This window comes from Coturnix japonica, chromosome 28 (assembly GCF_001577835.2).
Source record: "Coturnix japonica isolate 7356 chromosome 28, Coturnix japonica 2.1, whole genome shotgun sequence".
Classification (NCBI taxonomy): Eukaryota; Metazoa; Chordata; class Aves; order Galliformes; family Phasianidae; genus Coturnix; species Coturnix japonica.
In genome coordinates, this window is record NC_029543.1 from 534,133 (window position 1) to 556,495 (window position 22,363).

Genomic DNA, 22,363 nt, shown 5'->3' on the forward strand with positions numbered 1-22,363 from the left:
AACTGGGGGGAACAGTGAGGGGATGGGGGGGGCCAGGAGGGGGGGGGGGGTGCCGTCATTTTATGTCTTTTGACTTTTTTTTTTGCCTTTTTAAGACGTTTTTAAAGGCAGCTTTTCCTTGCGAGGGCGGGTTTCTGGTTGAATGATTTTTGGGGGGGGGGGGGTTTTGTTGCCCCCCCATCCTTCACCCCCCCCAGGAGCGAAGGCAAGCGAGGTGGAGCGGGGGGGGGGGGGGGCACGCGTGGGGTGGGAGCCGGGGAGGGTGGGGGGGCACAAACCCGAGGCCCGAAGGGGCCCCCGCCTGCGCTGCCCCCAATACCCCAAACCCAAACCAGGGCGGCGGGGGGGGGGACCGGCCGGGAGGGGGGCATTATTGGGGGGGGGCGGGGCAATAATTGTCTTTTCACATCCCCCCTTGTTAAACCCCTCCCTGATTTTTCATAGGGCCGCCCGCTGTCACAGCGCCGCCATCCGCCCCTTTGCTCCTACAGCAACAGCCCGACCCCAAAGCGCCCCCCCCACCCGCAGCCCGGCCCGGTCCCTTTTGGGGTTTCCTTTGTCCCGGTTTCTGTTTCTTTCCTCTTTTCTCGGTGGGTTTTTTGGTTTCCTGCCCCTTTTTTTTTGCCTTTTTGGGGTTTTATTTGGGGGCTTGTGGAGGTTTTAATGGGGTTTCTTGACCTGGGGTTCATCACTTCGCCAGCGTCCAACATGGCGGCGGAATGGGGCGGCTGTGGGGTCCATGGGGTCAATGGGAACTTTGGGGTCCATGGGGTCAATGGGAGCTGTAGGGTCCGTGGGGTCGCTGAGGCCTCTGAAGTCCATGGGAGCTGTGGGATCCATGGAGTCCATGGGGTCCAAGGGGTCCATAGGAGCTGTGGGGTCCATGAGGACCATGGGCACTGTGGGGTCTTTGGGGTCCATGGGGTCAGTGGGATCTGTGAGGTCCATGGGAGCTGTGGGATCCGTGGAGTCCATGGGGTCTTCGGGGTCCATGGTGTCTGTGGGGTCCTTGGGGTTCATGAGATCTGTGGGGTCCATGGAGTCCGTGGGGTCTATGGAGTCTGTGAGGTCTTTGGAGTCCATGGGGTCCATTGGGTACGTGGGAACTGTGGGGCCCATGGAGTCCAAGGGGTCTGGGGGTCCATGGGGTCTTTGTTGTCCATGAGGTCCATGGGATCTGTGGGGTCTTTGGGGTCCATGGAGGCTGTGGATTCTCCTAGATCTATGGGTCTGTGGGATCAATGAGGGTCTCTGAAGGCTATGCAGTCTATGGGGTCCATGGGGTCTAGGAGTCTGTGGGGTCCATAGGGTCTCTGGGATTAATGGGGGTCTCTTGAGTCCACGGGATCCACGGAGTCCATGGGGTCCGCGGGGTCTGCAGGGTCCATAGGATCTCTGGAGTCCACGGGGTCCATAGTGTCTGTGGGGTCCATGTGGGGTCTGTGGGGTCTCTGGATTGCACGGCTCCTGCGGGTTGGAGCCCCTTGGTGACAATGACATCCAGGCCGGCGATGGCTGGGGGACACAGTGCTGACCCTTGGGGGCCTTCAGCTCTTCTCCTCCTCCTCGTCCATGGGAGCCGTGCATCGGGTCCCTCTGCTCTAAGGCACTGCCCATGGGGGGGGCACGGCCCCCCTGACCCCCATGTGGGCACAGCGATCCCCCGTGGGGCAGGGACGGCGCCGTGCTCCGGTGCAACGCTCTGGGGTCAGTTTGCATTCAATGCTCTGATGTCAGCGTGCAATGCTCTGCTGCTGGAGTGCAGCGCTCCAGGGTCAGCGTGCAACGCACCGCTGCCAGTTTGCAACGCTCTGGTGTCAGTTTGCAACGCTCCGGCGCTGGAGCGCAATGCTCTCAGGTCAATACGTGATGCTTTGGTGCCAGCAAGCGATGCCTGCGTGTTGGTTTGCAATGCTCCGGTACCAGCGATGCTCTGGTGCTGGTGTGCAATGCTCTGGTGCTCAGCTGTGCAATGCCATTTGCTTGCTGGCAGCGTGCAGCGCTCTGGTGCAGGCGTGCATTGCTCCAGTGCTGGAAAACCGATGCTCCAATCTGGTGTGCAACGCTCAGTGCTGGCGTGCAATGATGTGCAATGCTCCAAAGTTGGTGTGCGAATGCACCAGCACTGGTGTGCAATGCATTGCTGCTCTGCCATGCTCGGTGCAGCTTTGCAGTGCTCAGTGCAGCTGTGCAATGCTTGGTGCAGCAGTGCAGTGCATGGTGCTGCTCTGCAGTGCATGGTGCAGCAGTGCAATGCATGGTGCAGCTCTGCAATGCATGGTGCTGCTCTGCAATGCATGGTGCAGCAGTGCAGTGCAGGGTGCGGGTGCAGCAGTGCCCATTGCAGGGGCTTTGTCATCTCCCAGCCCCCCCACGGGGGTTTGAGGCACTTGAAGCAATGGGGGTTTGTGGGGGGGGGCTTTGCAGTGCCTTCTCTGTCCTCCACCGTTGTTTGCAATTACAAAACAAAACAAGGAACAGCCCCACATCCCAAAGCTGCAGCACAAGCAGCGCCGTGCTCTGCTCCGTGCTCTGTGCTCTGCCTGCTCTGCTCTTCCTCCTCCTCTTCCTCCTCTTTTGGGGTTATATATATATATATTTTTTTCCTTTTTCTTTATTTTTTTGTGGATTTTTTTGTTATTTTTTTGTTATTTTTTTTCTCAGCTTTCCCTCTTTTTTTTGTTTTTTTTGTTTTTTTGTTTCAAAGTGCATTTCCTACAAAATGTGCAACACAATCCGCCCCCCCCAACCCCCCCCATCCCCCCGTCCCCCCAGCCCCCATCTCCCATCGCGGTGCCGTCCAGTAGAATGCATAGCTCGGGCTCGGGCACGTGGGACTACCGCGGAGCACAGCGGAACCGCGTCACCCCCCGTGAGGGGGGAGGGGGCACACCAGAGGGTCCCCCCCCCCTTTATATCCCTCTGTGCAGCGTGCTGTTCCACTGCGCGCCCCCCCCCCCCAGACCCCCATCCGCACCGCGGTGCCGCGCATTCCCCACGGCGCAAAGGAGAGAACCGCACGACGACGAGCGCAGCCGAGCTCTCCCCCCCCCCAACCCCATAGCGCCGCCCTTACGCACCGGGGGGTGCGGGGATGGGACGGGGGGGGGTAAGGGGGGTTTGGGGGGTTGTTCGCTTCTACTAACGTCGGATGACGCGAGGGGCAGCACCGCGTCCAGCACCGGCACGAGCAGCGTCGGGTCTCATCCCATCGCGTTGGATGGGATGGGGGGGGGGGATGGGGGGGCCGTGAAGGTCCTCACAGGGTTGGGGTTGGTTTTTTTTTTGTCCTTTTTTCACTTTTTTTATGGGTTTTTTTTCCCCGTTTTTTGTTGTTTTTTTCTTTTTCTCGTCCTTTTTTTTTTTTTTGGGGGGGGGCTTTTTTTTTTTTTTGGGTGGAAAAAAGGGAGTATTCAATAAAACCCCACTGGGTTCAATTTTTTATCCTTTCCAAAAAAAAAGAACCAACAACAACAAAAAAAAACCAACCCAAAAAAGTCCGACCTTCCAACCTTCCAACCTTCCTCTCTCTCCTCTCTTCTCTTTTCCTTTCTCTCCTCGCTCGGTCCGGGATGGGATGGGGGTTATTTTTTGCTGTGTTCACGTGGCGATTAATGCACGTTGTCCTCCGGGGGCGCTGCGCCGGGGGGGGGGGGTCCTCAGGGTGCCTAAAGCAGAGGAGAAGGGAGCGAAGGGTGGCACGGCCGCGCTATCCCAGGTACCAGGACTGCGGAGAGAAGGAGACGCAGCGTTAGTGCTCGGCCCCGCAGCCCCACGCTTTGATTTGCGCGTGTGGAGGTGGGGAGGGGGCGGGGGGGGGGTGGATACCCTCACCCGGTGTCACTGTGCTGCATCTAATGCCCCGCTGTGCCGGGATGATGCACAGCCAGGAGCTCCCGGGCCATGTCCCCATGTCCCCACGTCACTGTGCCCCCCCCATGTCCCCACATCACTGTTCTCCTTTTGACTGTGTGCCCCTCCATGTCCCCATACCTCTGTGCCACTCCAAGTCCCTCCACGTCCCCACGTCACTGTGCCCCCTCGTGTCCCCGTGTCCTTATGTCACTGTGCTCCTCAATGTCCCCAGGTCCCCACATCACTGTGCCCCTCTATGTCCCCACACCCCCTGCCCAGCTCCCCCTGGTTCCAGCATTAAGACGGGTCCCCAACACCGCCCCGTTGTCCCCCCCATCCCCACCCCACTCAGCAGATCCCCATTTAGGGCCCACCCACACTGCCCCCCCCCCCCCATACACGCTGATTTTGGGGTCAGCTCCTCCCCCGCCGGCAGTGCCACCCCGGGGCTCCCCTTGGGGACAGCGCTGTCCCCACACGGTGCTGGTGGGGCGGGGGGGCCCCCCACTGTTCTCCCATTGTCTCCGGCCGCCCCAAGTCCAAGTTCATCCCCGATGACCTCATGTCTGGTTTCCGTTGGCAACGAGACAGCTCGGGGGCCTCCGCTTCCCTTAACCCTTCCCGGCCCCTCCACACGTGAACCGAGTGCGTCGGGTCTCAGCCCATCCCCCCCCAGACACACACCCAGCCATGGGGTCACCCAGACCCACTGCAGGGGACCCGCGGGACGAGGACACGGGGGGTCACCTGGAGACCCCCCCATTGCTGTGCCCACACTGGGGGCATCACAGTGACGATGGTGGCGGCTGGATGGAGGCGATGCTGGCAGCGCAGATCTGCATGGCTGCAATTCCTGCAGCTGCACGGCCTGCATTGCTGCTGCACATGTGGCGGCACAGCCCGCGACGGCGACACCCAAAGCAGTGACAGCATGGAGGCTGCAATGCACAGAGCTGCAATGCATAGAGCTGCAATGCACACAGCTGCAATGCCACAGCAGTGATGCCCACCATTGCAATGCCCACAGCTGCAATGCCCACAGCTGCAGTGCACACAGCTGCAATGCCCACGGTGGCAGTACCGTGGTTGCAATGCTCACTGCTGCAATGCCCACTGTTACAGCACCGCGGCAGCGATGCCCACAGGTGCAATGCTCACTATTGCAACGCCTACAGCTGCAGCACCACAGCACTGGTACCCACTGCTGCAGCACCGCAGCAGTGATGTCCAACTATTGCAATGTCCCCTGTTGCAATGCCCATGGTCATGCTATGGCAGCAATGCCCACTATTGCAATGTCCCACAGCACGGTGCCCACGGTGGTGACGCTCACGGGGTGAGGGCAGGAGGGTCCCCCCGGCGCCCGCCCCGTCTCACCTGTGCCTGATAGATACTGCCAGGGTCCCTTGGTCCTAATCCCACGAAGGAACGGTTCGCAGGGGGCGTGCCTGGTGCAGAGTAGGCTGGGGAACAAACGAGAGCTGATTAAGGGCGCTGCGGGTGGCACTGCCATCAACCCCCCGCTGCAGGGACACGGAGCCGGCTGAGCTCAGCCCCACAGCACAGGCCACGCTGTGCACACCAAGGGCTGGGGTCTGGCAATGGGACCCCATGGAGGTGGTAACAGCGGGCTCCTGGGACAGCCAGCCCGTGCCTGGGGGGGACTGGCACTGCCCAGCCCCCTCCCAAGGGCTGTGATTGATCGGAAGCCGCGAGCTGCCCCTTGTCACATCCCACCACGAGATGTTAACGCCACCAGCACTCAGCACCACACTCTGGCTGCCAGCAGTGTCCCCTCGGCGCAGTGACATGGGGACATCCCACACATCCCCACAATGTGCCCCAAACCCCACAGCCCTGAAAGCCCCAGGAGCTGAGCACGGGGCTGAGCTCATCAGCCTCCATCACTAACAGCGCTGACATCCAGGGGGGCTTTGCCCACCCTCCAGCTCCAGCATCACCCGCAGCCGCTCAGGACCTGCCGTATGGGCCCCCCCCAGCCCAGCGCCGCACCAACCCCACAGCAACGATGGGGAAACTGAGGCACAGAGAGCCCCCCCCACAGGGCTCATGGCTCCACCACCTCATCCTGCTCCACCAGCCCCAACTGGGGGGGCCACGAGGCTCCTGCTGGTCCATGGGACCAACTGGGAGCCCCACCCCCCCCATGGGGTGTGAAGAACGGGGCACCGTCCGCCCTCCATCACCTTGCCCGACACCTGGCAAACTCGTGGCACACATCCCTGGGGGGGCGTTGGGGGCTTGGGGGGTCGGTGGGTGGGCAGGGCTGTGTGTGGGCACGGCTGCTTACTGGGTGACGTCGGTGAGGTCGTCCCTCCCTCCGAAGTTGTCGTGGCGGATTTGGTGTCAGGAGAGACGGCCAAGCGGGGCACGCCGGGGGGAGGTGGCGGTGCCAGCATCTGCGTGGGCAGGTAGTGGCTGGGCACTTTCACTTGACCACTTCCATTTAACTGGGGACACAACAGACACAGAACACAAACACAGCACACAGGCATTAGGGAGGGCGGCGCGGCCCCCCCACCGTGGGGTCAGACCCTGGGGGGGCTGAGCTGGGGGTCCATGGGACCCTCCGTGTTTGGTGACGGAGCTGCGGCACGCGGGTATTGCAGGGTGATGTGGGGATGGAGGTCAGCACTGCGTCAGTGCAAAGGAGATGGATGCGTGGGGTGCTGGGTGTGTGGGGTGCTGGGTGTGTGGTGCACAAGGTGTTGGGTGCACAGTGTGAGTGATGTACGGAGCACGGGGATGTTGGATGCAGGATGCACAAGGTGCTGGGAGCACAGTGCATGGGGTGATGGGAGAATGGGATGCATGGGGTGCTGCATGCACAGAGTGCACGGAATGATGAGTGCATGGGATGCACGGGGTGCACAGGGTGCTGGGTACATGATGCATAGGATGCACAGGGTGCTGGGTACATGATGCATAGGATGCACAGGGTGCTGGGTACATGATGCATAGGATGCACAGGGTGCTGGTATCAGGCTGACGGGTGCACAGCGGATGCTGCATTTGAGGCACGTTGGTGCATGAGCAACTGGTTGTTGCAGCGTGTGCTCAGTGCACGACGTGCTGGATGTGCACGGGGCAGGGACCGGCGCACACGGGACCCCCCACCCCAGGACCCCCCCGAGGACGCGGCGCAGCCGACGGGTCCCAACTGCTGCATGGAGCGACGGGACACGCTGAGCTCCAGGACGGCGCCGCCCCACAGACGTTCACAGCCACGGCCCCACCCGGTGCCCCCCACAAACCCACCCCCCTCCACGTGACGGCTCAGCCCCACAACTCCACCAGCGACCACCAAAGCACCGGCTCCATTCCTGCACCAAACCAACGTCAACGCTCATCTGGGGCCACACAACCCCAAGCACCAGGTGCCAGCACCGCACATGGCACCCACCACAACACACCCCACATGGCACCCACCACAACACACCCCACATGGCACCCACCACAACACACCCCACATCCCCACCACGTCACACCCCACACCCCCATGCGGCGACACCACAAATCCCTGAGTCCATGCAATGATGCTCTTGGGGACCACGTCCCCACTGATGGCTGTGTCCCCCCCATAGGATGGCTGTGTCCCCATAGGATGGTCGTGTCCCACAGGTGGCTGTGTCCCCATATTATGGCTGTGTCCCCATATTATGGCAGTGTCCCCATAGGGTGGCCATGTCCCTGCGGTGGGACCGGCTCTGGGATGTAGGAGCCTTACCGGTCCGGGCTGCTGGTTGGACGGGTCGCAGGCCAGAGAGACGAGATCTTTCAGTGGGTCCTGCGGGTTGAGATGAGGCGGGTACCGGATGGCCGTGTGGGGGAAATAGGTGGAGGCCGTCTGGGGGAGAATGGAGGTGGTGGGGAAATGCAGCGTGGACGAAGGGTGCGGGCTGCGAGCGATACCTGCGGGGAGACAGGGACGAGGGGGGGACAGCATCAGTGAGAGCCCATGGGGGTCCCATATCACCCCATGGGGGTCCCATATCACCCCATAGGGGTCCCATATCACCCCCGGGCTCACCGCTGTGCACCGCGATGACGGGACGGTGGTGCTGCGTGAAGCTGCTCAGGCGCGGCGAGGAGTCCTGCGGTGAGGGGCTGTTGAAGGGCGACTTGTCCATCTCTGTCTTCACATTGGGGGAGATGCCTGTGGGGCCGGGGGGGGATGTTAGGGGTGAGCACCCCACGGCAATGGGGTGCTATTATGGGGGGGGGTCAGCTCTGTGTGCATGGATCTGTGTATGTGTGTGTGTGTGCACAGCTCTGTGTGTGCAATGTTGTGTTACACATCTGGGCACCTCTGCATGTGCCTGGATGTGCAGCGCTGTGGCACCCACAGGGCCCCGCTGTGGGGCAGGATGTGGGGCTCAGCGCCGTATCCCCAAACCACGGGGGTGGGTGGGTTAATCCCCCCCCCAGCTTTATCTGCAGCCATTTGGCCCAGGCGCCGCTAATGGGTTTAGTGCTGTCTGAGTCGCTGTGTTAGGAGGATTTCCCGGAACATCCAGTACGGGATTGCTGTAAAACCCACCACGCCGAGCACGTCCCGCTGCCCCCACCCCCCCAGCGGGATCAGCCCACTGCCAACAGCCCCACATCCCCCACCTGTGGGTCCTGCCCCCTCCATGGCCTCATGGCACGGCCTCGGCCTGGGGGCACAGTGCGGCCCATGTGGGGCACGGAGCCTGCTTTGTATAGGGCACCATTCCCAGCCCATATGGGGCACAGACCCTGGCTCATACAGGGCACAGTTCCTGGTTCATACAGGGAACCATTTCTATACCATATGGGGCACAGTCCTCAGCCCATATGGGGCACAGACCGTGGCCTATTTGGGGCACAATCCCTGACCAATATTTGACACACTCCCTGGCACATATGGGGCTCAGTGCCTGGCATATATGGTCAACAAAATCCCCATTGGGAAGGGTTTCTCTCCCACTGCACACAGAACCCCATTCATCCCCCCGATGGACTCTGTGCCCCCAGCGCTGCTCCCCGGGCACCCCACAGCTGTGGGATGGGGTCCATGGGGTGTGGATCTCATCCCACCGTTGGGGTGTGGGATGGGATGGGGGCGAGATGAAAGCAGGGGGGGCTCAGCTGCCCATAAGGTGCCCCGGGGCGTGGGAGCCGCCGTGCCAGCCCCGCAGCATCGCTTTAATTAGCCCAACCCACCCAGCCCCCCCTTTTTGTTAATGAACAGCTAATTGGGGCTGTCTAGACAGGAAAGGGAAAAAAAAAGGGGGGAAAAAAAAAAAGCAAAGCAAGAAAGAAATCTGTCCACAGCGCAAACGGCAGCTGTGGGGCTGGGAGGGGCTGCTGTGGGGCTGGCCCTATAGAGAGCATGTGCCTAAATGGGGGGGTCCCATGGTAACCCCACAGCACCTATAGAGGGGCTGTGTCTAAATCAGGAGGATCCTATAGGAAATGGGGGGTCCTACAGCAACCCCATGGCACCCATAAAGGGTCTGTGTCACAATGGAGGGGTCCTATAGCAACCCCATGGCACCTATAGAGGGGCTGCATCTCAATGGGGAGCTGGTCCCATAGCACTGCACCAACACAGCGCTCCTTCGCTGTCACAGGGTGCCCTATAGGAACACCACAACCCCTGCAGGGAACCCCGACCCTCTGTGCCCCATGGCAGCCCCACAGGGCGCAGCCCCACACACGTACCCCCTTCCATGTCCTCTGTCCAGTTGCGGCTGCTACTCGTGGGGGAGTTGGAGGAGGTGTAATACTCGCCGCCGGGGCTCGTGTCGATGTCGTCCTCCATGGAGCCAGACTTGTGCCGTTTGCTCCTGGGGACAGACAGGGGTCAGCATCCGTCCCGCGCTATGGGGCTGCTATGGGGTGACCCCAAGGGAGGCAGCCACGCAGACCCCATCCTGCCCACGGTCCCCAGCCCAGGGGTGACACTGGGATGTGCTGGTGGGGACTCACTGTGATAAAACGTGGTGGGGTGTGAAAACACTGCAGTGCAAAACCCACCCCATGGTGCTGACCCCAATGAGGGGGGGGTTAAACCACAGTGGGGTGTAAAACCACATTGGGGTGCAAAGCCACAGCACCGGGGTGAAGGAACCACAGTGGGGCACCGACACCACGATGGGGTGCAAGGAATGGAGCTGGGGTGCAGAACCCAACAGCAGCGTGTCAGAACCACAATGGGGCGCCAACATTGGGGTGCTAAACCCAACCTGGGGCTGCCAAACCAACACTGGGGTCCTGTGCTGGAACTATTATGGGATGCCAACGCCACGCTGGGTGTCAGAACCACGTTGGGATGCCAAGAGCACATTGGGGTTCCCTCAATGAGCCGGGATACCCAAACTGTGCTGGGGAACCCAAATGGCTCCATGGCACCAATGCAGCAGCCCAGCCCCCCAACCCCCCCAGCCCTCCCTGCTCCCCCCCCCCGCAGCCTAGGCATCACGGCAGCACCCAGCACGACCTGACGTGCCCGCCCATCCCACGCAGCCGTGCCCGGACCGGTTCCGGTATCGCCCCACGTTGGCACCCACCCGCTGGAGGAGGTGCTGGGCAGCGTCCTCCTCATGCCCGTGCTGGACGGGTTCAGGTCGTAGGCCAGGTGACCCTGCAGCTCCCCCAGGGAGAAACTGGGGCCCGTGCCCGTCACCACCGGCGCTGTGGGGAGAGGATGGCGATGGTGAGGGCGCGGTGATGGCACGGGGTGGCACCATAGGGGGTTGCTATAGGAAGGGCTGTGGGGTGGCACTCACTGCGGGACACCTGGATGAGCTCGGTGACGCTGAACACCCCCGAGGTGACGAAGCTTTCCTGGAAGTCTGTGGAGTCTGTTTGGGGAGGGGATGGAGTCAGGGGGGTCCCACGGTGCCCCCTGCACCCACAGCTCCCCCTGCGCACCCATAAGGCACAGAGCCCCATCCCACACCTGCTGCATCCCAAACCCCGTGTCAGCTGCTATAGGACACGTGCCCCATAGAGCACAGTACACATCCCCACTGTGCCCTGCAGCGCCCCACGTGCTGTCCCCACCGCGTCCCCTCTTACCCAGCGTGCTGGGCTTCGTGTCCTCCTGGTCCGAGGCGATGCCCGTCCGGGGGCTGCTGCTCTGCTCCGAGTCTGGGGGGGAAAAAGGGGTTGAGATGTGGGGAAACTGAGGCACGGCCACGACCCACAACCAGCATCACACATCGCTGCCCATGGGGAACCCCGGGGCTCCCTCACACGGTGTCAGGGCTGGGGGTGGCCTTGTTGTGGGCTGCTCCCCATCCCTATGGGGCCGTGCTGACATCCCTGCTCGGCCCTCAGCTAAAAATACACACCCAGACGCTGAGCTCAGCAGCCATGGCAGCATCCTTCCTCCCGAGCACCCCGGAGCCCTCCAAGTGTTCACCCATCTTTATTACTTTACTTCTTTTCCCCCCCTTCCTCCTCCTCCTCCTCCCACCCTTTGGCCGTCAGCGGCGCTGCCTGATGCCAGGAAGAGGCTGAACACCCCAAGCAAAGCAGCCACAACATCGCGCCGCCGCCGCCTTCTTCGCTCCATTCCTTTCATCATTTCTTTTTTCCCCTTTGACGTTCCATTCTTCCCTTTCTTTCCCCCCCCCTTTCCTCCCCCCACAGCCATTTTGTGCCCCATCCCACCCAACTCCCCGTTCTCCGCTTCCTCCACAGCGGCCATTTTAGGGAGCAGAAATTCCCCTTTCCGTTCAGTTCGGCACCGTTGGCTTTATCCCCATTTTTCCTCCCCCCCATTTGGGATCCCACATCTCCCCACCATCCAGGAGGGGCTGCATTGTGGGTGGGCAGTGGGGACCCCCTTCCCCGTGCACCCACAGCCGGACGCAGCCCCCCTTGGCGGCGCAGCCCCATCTGGTGCGGCTCTGGAAGTGGTTAAGGATGGAGCACAGCCAAGTGTGGGGCTGCAATGAGCGGCCGTGGGCTCAGAGCTGCGGCTCCGCTCCCCCCAGCGCCTCCCCCCACACCCCGTGGGCTCCTGGCTCACCCCGAGCTGCCATTGTGTGAGCGCCCCATGGTCCTTCCATCCCACCCCCACACCAGGACGCCCCTCTCAGCCCCTTGGCTGCCCCCTAAGAATGACCCCACGGCCCTTTGGTCACCCCAAGATGCTCCAAATGGCTTTTCTGCTCCCCAAACTCTTTCACTGCTCAACCCAAGATGGTCAACGTGGCCCCTCTGCTGCCCCTGGTATCTCCTGCAGCTCTTTGGTCACCTCAACGTGCCCCAAATGGCTCTTCCAACCCCAAAGCGCCTCCACAGCCCTTCGGTCACTCCAAGGTGCCCCAAAGGTTCTTCCATCCCCATAAACACTCCATTGGTCAGCCCACGATGGCCAACACGGCTCTTCCATCGCCCCAGAAGCCCTGAATTCCCTTTGGTCACCCCAATATGTCCCAGATGGTTCTTCTCTAACACAAGACCTTTATGACGCCGCCCCAAGAAGCCCCACGTGTCTCTTCTACCCCCAACATCCCCATGGCCGCACTAAAACACCTCCCTTACCCCTCTGAACCCCGAGTCGCCCCACAAGTCCTTCACTCTCCCATCCCTTTATCCCCATTGGGTACAACAAGAGACACCCACCACCCCCCCACCCACCCCACACAACCCCTGTGGGCCTCCCCCCCCCATCAGGAGCCCCTCTATGGGGCTGGGCCCCCCTGGCAGCCGTGGGTCGTTCGTGCCAACACATTTCTGGCTGCCTCAGTGCGGCGCAGCCGGCCAAGCTCTGCGCTCACCGCCATGTGACGGCTGCCTGCAAGCGGCCAACGCTCACTAAAATGGCGTGTGTTCCCCTCCCTGCCCCCCAACACCCCCCACCACCACCATGGGGGGCTCAGGGGGGTCCCTGCGGCCATCATGGAGCTCAGGTGCAATGGGGAGCAGTGGGCACCCCGAAGAGCTGCGCCCCATAAACAAACCATGCAGTATTGCTGTTGGACCCCCCCCAATTCACTGTGCTGAGGGGTCTGTGGGCAGGAATGGGGGGCACACACACACATAGAGCATGGGGTTAAGTGCCAGCATCCCCCCCCCAGCCCCCCACGGCGCTGTGCTCAGTCTGGGTGCCCAAACAGGTCGGTAGTTCTCGGCCTCTTAAAAACAGCCAAGTGTGCCTATGAAAGGGGGGGGGGCACGGGGGGGGAGTGCAGGCTGGCGCTGGCCGCACTGGCATCCTGGCCCTGTGCCACCCATTGAATGATGGCCTCCCTGGGCTGGCAGGGTGCCCCCACCCCATGGCACTGCCGCTTGGGAACAGCCCCCCCCCAAAACCTCCACCTCCACCCCAGCAGCCCCCGCTGGGGCTTCACCCCCCCAAGTGGGGCTGTCCCTGAGGGGGGGGTTTCTGCTGGATGGGCCCCCCCGGGGCTGCGGGAGAGCCCTGGCTGCGAGCCGAGAGCTGACGGTAACAGGGCACGGCGTTCCTGGCAGCGGGGGGGGGGAGATGTTGGCTGTGGGGGGGGGTTCAGGGGTCTCAGTGCCTCAGTGTCCCCTGGGTTAAACCCCCCCATCCCACCCTCTGGTGCTGTGCAAACCCCCCCCGCCCCATTACAGGACTATCAGTAGGGCCCAGAGTGAGCAGCCTTCCTGGCACACCCATGGCAAGCAGCGCTGTGGGGGCTGTGGGGGGGCGATTTAGGACCCCCAGCTCCTCACCCCCCCACCCCATTAGCAGCGCTCTCCCTGCCCCAAATCCCAGTCCTGTGTAACCTCCTCTATGTAACACCCCAGCACCGACCCCCCCATACACACACACTGTGAGTTTGGCAGCTCTCAGCCCCCCCCCATCCGCACAGCACGAGGGGGCGGTGGGCGCTTGTCTGGCCCCCCCCGGTCCAAACCCACGGGCACAGCGGCCGGTCGCAGCTCGGAGCTGGCGGGGCTGCCACGTTTGCCGGTTGCATCCAGCTGGCCCGGGCGGGCGCCTGCGAGCTCCGAGCTCCGAGCTCCGAGCTGCTGTCCTCGGCCGACCCCGGCACAGCGGAGACGGCGGCGGCGGCGCGGGGGGAACGCGGCCCCCACCCAACACAGCGCTGGGTCGGAGCCAGAGCCGGGACAGATGGCGGGGGACAAAGGGCCGGGAGGGGGGGGGGGGGGATCCGTGGTGATGGACCCCGCTTGTTAGTAAGGGATGGGGTGACCCCAACCCGCCCCCATAAGGCAGAGATGGGGCCCCGTTAGTTTTTGTAGGGGATGGGGGAGCTCTGTGAGCACACAGATGCTGGCAGGCGGCCCTGGGGTGTGGGATGGGGAGAGAAAATGGGGGAAGGACAAAAGAGAGGGAAGGAGAAAGGAAAAGGAACTAGAGGAGGAAGGAAAGAATGGAGAAAGTATGAAATGAAAAGGGAAAAGGGGAAAGAAAGAGAGAAACGTGAAGGTAAAAAAAAGAGGAGAAAAAAGAGAAAGCGGGGAAGGAATAGGAGAGGAATAAAGAGAAAGGAGAAGGGAGGAAGGGGAGGAAGGAGGATGGCAGTGATGGTGCACAGTGCTATGGCACAGCAGCATCCTGCGCCCCACAGCCAGAAATGGGGCTCCCCTGCCCCACAACCCCACGGCACAACCCCACAGCACAACCCTATGGCACAACACAGCCCTATGGCATAACACAGCCCTATGGCACAGCACAGCCCTATGGCACAGCACAACCCTATGGCACAACACAACCCTATGGCACAACACAGCCCTATGGCACAGCCCCCCACAGCAGGGCACACAACCCCCCCCCATTCACACCCCACGGCACCCTGTGGGAACATCCCTATGGGGCTGCCTTTGACACGGCCCCCAGCTGCTGGTGCCAGCCGGGCACGGGGGGGCTCAGCAGCGCCGGCCCCCTCCATGTGCCCGCAGCCATCGGCATCTGCCACCCCAGCTGTCCCCGCCAACGCGGCACGGAGCCGGGAACGCAGCCAGGATGGCAGCGTCAGCCCTGGGGAGGGCAGAGCACTTGGCAGCGGGGGGGACGGCGGGTGGCGGGGGGTGGCAGGTGCTGGCGAGACACGGAGCTCATCTTTTATTCATGGCGTGGTGGGGAGCAGCCAGTGCCCACCCTGTGCCCGGGGATGAACCGCTGGGTGCTGGGCACGGGGCAGCTCGTCGTAGGGATGATGCTGAGCTGGGGATGCTCCGCAGCTCATGGGGATGGGGGATGTGAGGCGATGCGGGCACTGCGGGATCGCCGGGGAAGCCCCGAGCTGCCAAGGTCACCATCGATCTGCAGAGCTCCGTGTGCCAACAGGGGGGGGGGGGATGGAGCACTGCCCCCACCTGGGGGACACCTCGGGGCGGTGGGATGGAGCTGTGGGGTCCAGCACAGCCCCAGACACCCCACACAGCCTCCATCCCACTCCTGTGTCCAACACTGGGATTCTCTGATGGCAAATATCACCGTGCAGCATTGGGGTGGGGGTGTCCTGCCCTATTGCCCTCACTGCTCTGCCCACCTCCAGGCCCCCCAGGCCCCAAATCCGTGGCTGCCAGGACAATGCACCCAACGAGATGCAGGGGCTGAGAGCTGCGTGCCCCATCCATCTCTCCACCCCCCCACAAACATTTGCTGGCGGTGATGCCCCGTCCATCTGGCACGGCCCCCCCTGGCACGGGCAGCAGGCGCTGGGCCGGGCGCCCTGGAACGGAGTCCCTGGCAGATTGGTGCCATCTGCCTCACGCCGGGCTGGGGATGGGAGATAAGGGGCTGCCAGCCCCGGGGGGGGCACGGCGCTGTGCCAAGGGGAGCACGGTGCCACCGCAGGGATCGCTGCCTTCCCCCCCCCACAACCCGTCCCCATCTGCTCGCCCCACTGAGCTGAGCTACAGGGCACTGCTGGGGGAAGATCGCAGCAGGGCGGAGGTGGGATGTGGCTGTGGGGTCTGTTCCCCGCCAGAGCTGGGAGGGTGTGGGGGGGTCAGTGCTGACCCTGTGCCCCCCCAGTGGTAAAAGGGTGTGGATGGGGGTGTGGGTGGGGGGCACGTGGGTGCTGAGATGGCGGCACTGGGGATGTAGGGGTGGGGATGCAGCGATGGGGCACCAGGGTGGGGATGCAGAGATAGAATGGAGACACAGGGATGAGGATGATGGAGATGTGGGGCTGGGAGCAGCCCCTGCTTCTATCCCCCCCCCCAGCCCAGGCTGCTGCTGCAGGGAGGAATCTCTCTGTAATGCTTCGAAGGTCCTGGCACAATCGACTGGGGAGATTGATTACCATTTTACTGCAATGCTTTTGACTTTCACCGGCGACCTCCGAGCTTCACCCAGCCCTGGGCTGCAGCGCCAACCCCTCCCCCACTGCGGTGTGCAGAGCCCAGCCCTGCACCCAGCCCTGCACCCTGCATGCATCACCCTGCACCCAACTCTGCAACAACCCCACAGCCACCCTGCAACCACCTGCACCCAGCACTGCAGCAGCCCTGCACCCAGCCTGCAGTGACCTGCACCCAACCTTGTGCTCAGCGTGCACCCAGCCTGCACCCAGCACTGCAGCTGCACTGCACCCTGCAGCAGAACCACCCTGCACCTCTCCAGCATTCAGCCTGCACTCAGCATTGCAGTTCTGCAACCACCCTGCCCCCTGTGTGCACCCAGCACTGCAGTGATTCTGCACATAGCGTGCACTCAGCAATGCAACAACCCCATATCTGCCCTGCACCCATCCCTGCACCCACCCCATACCCAGCACTGCACCCAGCCCTGCAGCAAGCACCCAGCGCGCCGTGGGGCTGCAGACAGCACACGGGGGGTGGGGAACAGACCCCTACACCCCCCCACGACCCCCATATTCATGCCTTGTTTTCCCCACAAGCTCCAGGGGTCCTTTGTGCATCCTGCAGGGCTCAGGTCCATCCCTTTGGCGCTGCTTTATGGGGCAGCTCGCCCCCCCCCAAACAGGGAGGGCTGACCGTGGGGGTTCCTCTGCAGCCCCCCCCCCTCGCGTTGCCAGAGCAGCAGTTGGGAAATTCTGCTGACAGCAGCAAAAGGAACAAGTGCGGGCGGGAGGCTGAGCACTGAGCACTGAGACTGAGCACACACACACACACACACACACACACACGTGCTCCAGCCCCACAGCGGGGGGCAGTGGGGGGCTGAAGGCCCCCAACCTCCCCCTGCCCACAGAGAGGGGATGAAGGGGGGGGGGGGAGTTGCAGGTTGGGGTGTGCAAAAGTGGGGAGGAGTGTGCAAAGAGGGCAAGGAAGCATGCAGCAAAATGCAGCAGAGTGCAGGATTGACTGTGAAGGATCGAGTGGGAAAATGCAGGGGGCTGCAAGGAGTGTGGATGTGTGCAGATGCAGCAGGACTGAGTGTGCAGCAGCAGCAATAGGAGCACAAATGGCCACGGAGACCCCCCAACCCCCAGTGTGTGCCCCCCCCTGCAGCACCCTGGGACCCCCTGGCACAGAACAGCAGGTGCACAATGGGGCCCAGTGCACAGCAGCACCCAAAGGTCCCCCCCACTGTCCCCAGTCCCCCTTAACCGCGGCGCAGAGCGACCTTAACAGGGAAAGTGAGCGGCTGCCAGGGCCTTATCAGGGAGTATTTACAGCCGCTGTGTTCCCAATTAGACATCAGGTGACTGCGGCTGCTGGGGACCCAGACGTTGGGGTCAAGGTCATGGGTGGGGGGTGGCAGAGGGGCGGCCACTTCCCTTGGGGACAACGGGGCCGCCCAGCCCCTACATGGGGTCACCCATGGTGGCACTGCAGTGAGCTGCCCAAAGCCATCCCTGTTTGTGACCCCGGGGGCTGCGCGCTGCACGTGATGCCAGGCAGAGAGCGGCGGCTCCCGGGGGACCGAGGTGACACCCGGCACATCCGCCCGCACCCGCCGTGATTTATGGCCCCGTCAATCCCCTTTGTTGGGATTACAGCCACCGGGTGCCCCCCTCGGTGTCATTATCCGTCCTTGGGCTGCAGCCAGCGCCGGGTGAGGAGCAGCCAAACACAGCTGGGGCGTAATGGGATGTGTCTGGGGATGGGTCCCAGGATGGGGACGGGTCCGGGCTGGGGATGGCTCTAAGGATGGGGAGGGTCCTTGGAGCTCCGCACTGCAGGATGCTCTGCACACACTCACTGTCAGCCCTGATCTTCCCTGCTGCTCTGTGCCCGCCCTGGGGTGCAGCGGGATGTGGGTGACACTGGGATGCACAGCGGATGCTGAGCAGCACGGTACCATCAGGGAGCACAGTGTGCGGGCCATGTGGGTCAGACCCCTCCTCAGCCCCACAGATGATGCTCACTCAGAGTGTAATGTCCCGACACAAAGGACTCCACCCATGTGCCCCCCATGTGCCAGCAGGGCTGGGGACCTGCCTGGATCACACAGGAGCTGTCCTGAGGCACGGGGTCCATTCTCCTCCATGCAATGACGGTGATGTGGGGACCACTCGTGTCTACCCAGCCTGGATGCTGCGCCGTGCCTCAGTTTCCCCATTTGGATCCCATAGGCTTCAGGAGCAGCTTTGACCCATGTCAAAGCACAGCCATGGGGACACACTGTGCCACCCAACCACCACCCCAGAACCAGCAGCACCCCAAGGGACTGTGCCCTAGGAACCGGGGTGGGAGCCGTTTGGAGCAGCAGGGTCTGAAAGGGAAGCAAAGAGGGCAGGACCCCCCGTACCTCTCTCACGGACGAAATAGGCCAAGTAGAGGTCGAGCTCTTTGACGGAGACGCTGATGTGGTGGGGCTGGATGCAGAGGATGGGGTTGGTGCACTGACCCGCCTTGGCCAGGCGCTCGCCGTCGGTGCTCTCCAGCGGGACCCCCTTGAACAGGATGACCATCACCAGGTCCAGCCTCCACACCTTGTCGGCCTGGCGCAGGCAGTCGATGCGGCGCATCTTGCCCTTCTGGTCGGGGTTGGACAGGACGCAGCACGGCGCCTTCTTGCCGGTGACGGAGAGCACGAAGTCCTCGCGGCACTCGGGCCTGATGTCCTTGCGCAGCTTGGCCAGGAGGCGCGAGGCCCATTTCTGCTTCACCTCGGGCTTCTCGCTCAGCAGCTCGTCCTTCACGGCCCGCTCCTCCTCCTTGGACATCCTCTTCTCGTGCTTCTTGAAGTACTTGCGCTTGCGGGCCTGCAGGTTGAACCAGGTGTAGGCGAAGGCCCGGACATGGGGGAGCAGCGCCTCGATGAAGGGGTGGAACTCATCCTGTGGGGCACAGCGACAGCACGTCACCCCCATGGCCCCAGAAATCCAACTCCATCCACTTGGAGGGCCACAATGGCCCCTAAACCCACCCCCAACCATCTGTGGGGCCAGGCCCAGTGTCCCCAGACCCAACTTCATCTACTCGTAGGGCCCACAGCCGGGTCAGACCCACTGTCTCCAAACTCCCCCGTAGAACCCCAATGGGACAGACCTGGTGTCTCAAACCCAACCCCAGCCACTTGTGGGGCCCCACTTGGAACAAACTTAATGCCCCCAAACTCCTCCATGGCCACATGTGGGGCCACACTGTGCTGCATCCAGCCAGCACCCAGATGGCGGGGATATGACAAGGACCCCGGCACCACAGCGATGCCAAGGGGGGGCACAGACATCACCCCCCGACCCCATTAATCCTTCCAGGGTGCGGTGGAGCCACAGGGGCCGCCCCACATCTCACACAGCTGCTGAGTGTCTCCCATGAGCGGGGCTGCCATGCGGTGTGGGCACGGGGCAGCACGGCGGGGCTCCCCCCGGCGCGAGGGAACTCCCCCCAGTTTGCCCCAGTTCTGGGCAGCCCGGCTGCTGGCGCGCGGCCCGGTGAGCAATGCGTGCTCTGACTGCCTTTTTCCATTTGGCTGCTGGACGAGTCCGTCCCCGAAAGAAAACAAGGAAAGTGCCTCCATCCCATCCAGCCCCTTCCAGCCCATTCTCCCAGCTCGGAAAAATCCGTGCTTGGGTTTGCATTGGGAACTGCCCCCGCACCCCAAATCCCAGCTGGGAGGTGGCAAAACGCGGCCACCAAACCCTCCACAATCCTCCTCCTCCTCCCCTGGTTTTCTTCCTTCCCTCCGACTGCAGCGAGGAACAGGCTCAGCACAGCGCAGGGTCTTGGTGCAGCCGGGAGGAGCTGCGCCTCGGCCACCGCAGCCCTGTCCCCGAGCGACCCCGCTGCTCCCTGCTCCAGCACAGGGCCCTCAGCCCCACAGCAGCCCCACAGCAGCCCCACATCACTGCCCCAGCACAGCCCTTGCTGTCCTCTGACCCAGCACAGCCCACCAGCGCAGCCCCACCGACCCTAAAAATCCCCCCATGCACAAACTGCATTATGTGCCAGCACAGCTCCACCCTGGAGGTTGATGGCTCCTACTCCGGATTCATTTATTCCCCCTTCTGACCCCAGCAGCATCACAACAGCTCTGGCCCTTCATACCCCACAAGGGATCCATCCTGCACGTAGGATCCAGTTTGCCCATGGGATCGCAAACTGCCCATAGGATCCCATCCTGACCATGGGACTCCTCCTGCTCACAGGATCCATCCTGTCCATAGGATCCATCGTGACCACGGGATTCCCATCCTGCTTACAGGATTCATCCTGCCCACAGCATCTCATCCACCCACAGAATCCCATCCTGCCCATAGGACTCATCCTGCCCATGGACTCTCCCCTGCATGGTGCTCCCGGGATGTCCGCAGCCCCGCGTGGCCGCAGGGTCTGGTTCCCTCCCCGGCAGCAGCCGCTAATTCACTGCAGCTGGGCAAGGGCTGGGCATGTGTCTTAAATCAGGGAAGAAGGTCAAAGAAAAGTAAGACAGGAGCCGAAAAAAGAAGCAGCAAGTTCCAAAAACAATACTTGGCCGGGGCGGTGGGCGGCTGATCTTCCTTGGTGGCCGGTTATCCAGGCAAGCCCTACAAATTGCTGCCATGCCCCAGCGCTGCCAACACCCCGGGCAGGGGCAGCAGGAGGGCACTGGTGTTGTCCCACTGCAGGGACAGCGGGGAGGGAGCGCTGTGAACGGGGACAGGGGACACGGTGCCCTCCAGATGGCCCCACCGCGGGGTGACGATGGCCAGCGGGGCCCCCCTCACCCCATAGGCACCACAGTGGGATTAGGGCGAGCCGAGAGCCGGACCCAAAGCCGATCAACCCCGCGCCAACTTTCCCTCCCGCCCAGCTTATCCCGCTCGGGGATGCTGCACCGAGCTAAGCTGCTTTAGCGGGGCCAGGCGGGGGCACAGGGACAGCCGGGGGGACGCTGCGCCTGGGGACAGCCAGGGCTCAGTGCCATCACAGCGGGAGCTGCGTCCCGGTGGCACCCAGCACAGTGTGGGCTCAGTGTGGTTGTGGTTCCCAGTTCCCCCCTGTTTGAGGTTGGGGACCCCCATGGTCACCGTTCCACCCTAACGCCGCCCGCTCGCGGAGCCGGCACGGGGCTGGTTAACTTTTTCCCCTGTTGTTTTTCATTTGCCGGGCTGGGAAGCAGAGACATGCTGCAATACCACAGACAAGGCTGTTCTCAGGGCATTTCCGGCCGGGAATCTGGCAGCAGAGCCTGTTCTTGGGGCCCTTCCAGCCCGGGCTTGTAAAGCCCCGCAACCCGGGGAGGAGCCGCCCACGTCGGGGTGCTGCTGGCACCCGGCCCCCCCCACACTGCCCTTCCAAGCAGGGGAGCGTTTGCTGGGAGGGGAAACTGAGGCATGGCAAACCTTGGCTCCATCCCAGCGCCCATCTGGGATGGATGGATGGATGCCCCGAGTGGTGCTGGGTGTGCCATGCCGGGATTAGCAGCACAGTGAGGTGCCTTCCGCCCTGCAGACGGAGGGGGATGCACTGTGCCACCCAGGGATGCATCACAAGGGGGGGGGGGCAGCACTTCCTGCACATGGGAGGGGTGGGCAATTCCACACTGTGTGCCAAGCATCAGAGCACAGGGATCACAGGCACTGCAGGATGGGCACCAGAGCACAAGCACTACGGCACGAGTGGCACAGCACCGACAGGAGTTACAGCATGTGCACCACAGCACAGGCACTATGGCACCAGCGCTACAGCATGGGCACCACAGCATGGGCACCTGGCACAGATTCCATGGCACAATGGTGTCACAGCACGGCCATGTGAGGATCCCTCACACAAGCACCTCGTTCAAACAGGTCGAGCTCTGTCAGCTCTGCATTTTCCAGTGAAAAAAATGAAATAAAAAGGCACCCAAACCCCACATTTCCTCAGGAAATTCCTCAGCAGTTTTCACTGGGGGGAGAGGAGGAGGATGGGATGGGATGGGATGGGATGAGATGGGATGGGATGGGATGGGATGAGATGGGATGGGATGGGATGGGATGGGATGGGATGGATGGGGATGGATGGATGGATGGATGGATGGGATGGTGGATGAGATGGGATGGATGGATGGATGGGATGGGATGGGATGGGATGGGATGGGATGGGATGGCATGGGATGGGATGGATGGGATGGCACTGACGGTGACGGCGGGTCGTGCTCCCCACCACCATCACCGATCCCGGCGCGGTGTGG

At 62.6% G+C, this 22,363-nt stretch overlaps 1 protein-coding gene across 7 annotated transcripts in view; it reads right to left on the minus strand.

Moving 5' to 3' along the window:
- Positions 1–3,437: 3,437 nt before the first annotated feature.
- The window catches only part of NFIC (nuclear factor I C), a 31,860-nt gene continuing 12,934 nt past the window's right edge, over positions 3,438–22,363 (minus strand). The window contains exons 1-11 of one of the 7 annotated variants that reach the window (XM_015886728.2): positions 20,257–20,420; positions 18,515–19,046; positions 10,924–10,995; positions 10,632–10,706; positions 10,413–10,536; positions 9,565–9,689; positions 7,907–8,032; positions 7,604–7,788; positions 6,167–6,326; positions 5,233–5,318; positions 3,438–3,668 (exon numbers count right to left, since the gene is read on the minus strand). In XM_015886728.2, coding sequence (XP_015742214.2) covers positions 3,660–3,668; positions 5,233–5,318; positions 6,167–6,326; positions 7,604–7,788; positions 7,907–8,032; positions 9,565–9,689; positions 10,413–10,536; positions 10,632–10,706; positions 10,924–10,995; positions 18,515–19,046; positions 20,257–20,382 — 1,620 coding nt within the window. In that variant the 5' untranslated portion in view covers positions 20,383–20,420 and the 3' untranslated portion in view covers positions 3,438–3,659. Of the gene's footprint in view, positions 3,728–5,232; positions 5,319–6,166; positions 6,327–7,603; positions 7,789–7,906; positions 8,033–9,564; positions 9,690–10,412; positions 10,537–10,631; positions 10,707–10,923; positions 10,996–18,514; positions 19,047–20,256; positions 20,421–22,363 lie in introns of those variants that run through there. The other 6 variants (XM_015886727.2, XM_015886731.2, XM_015886730.2 and 3 more) reach the window with 6 other exon arrangements.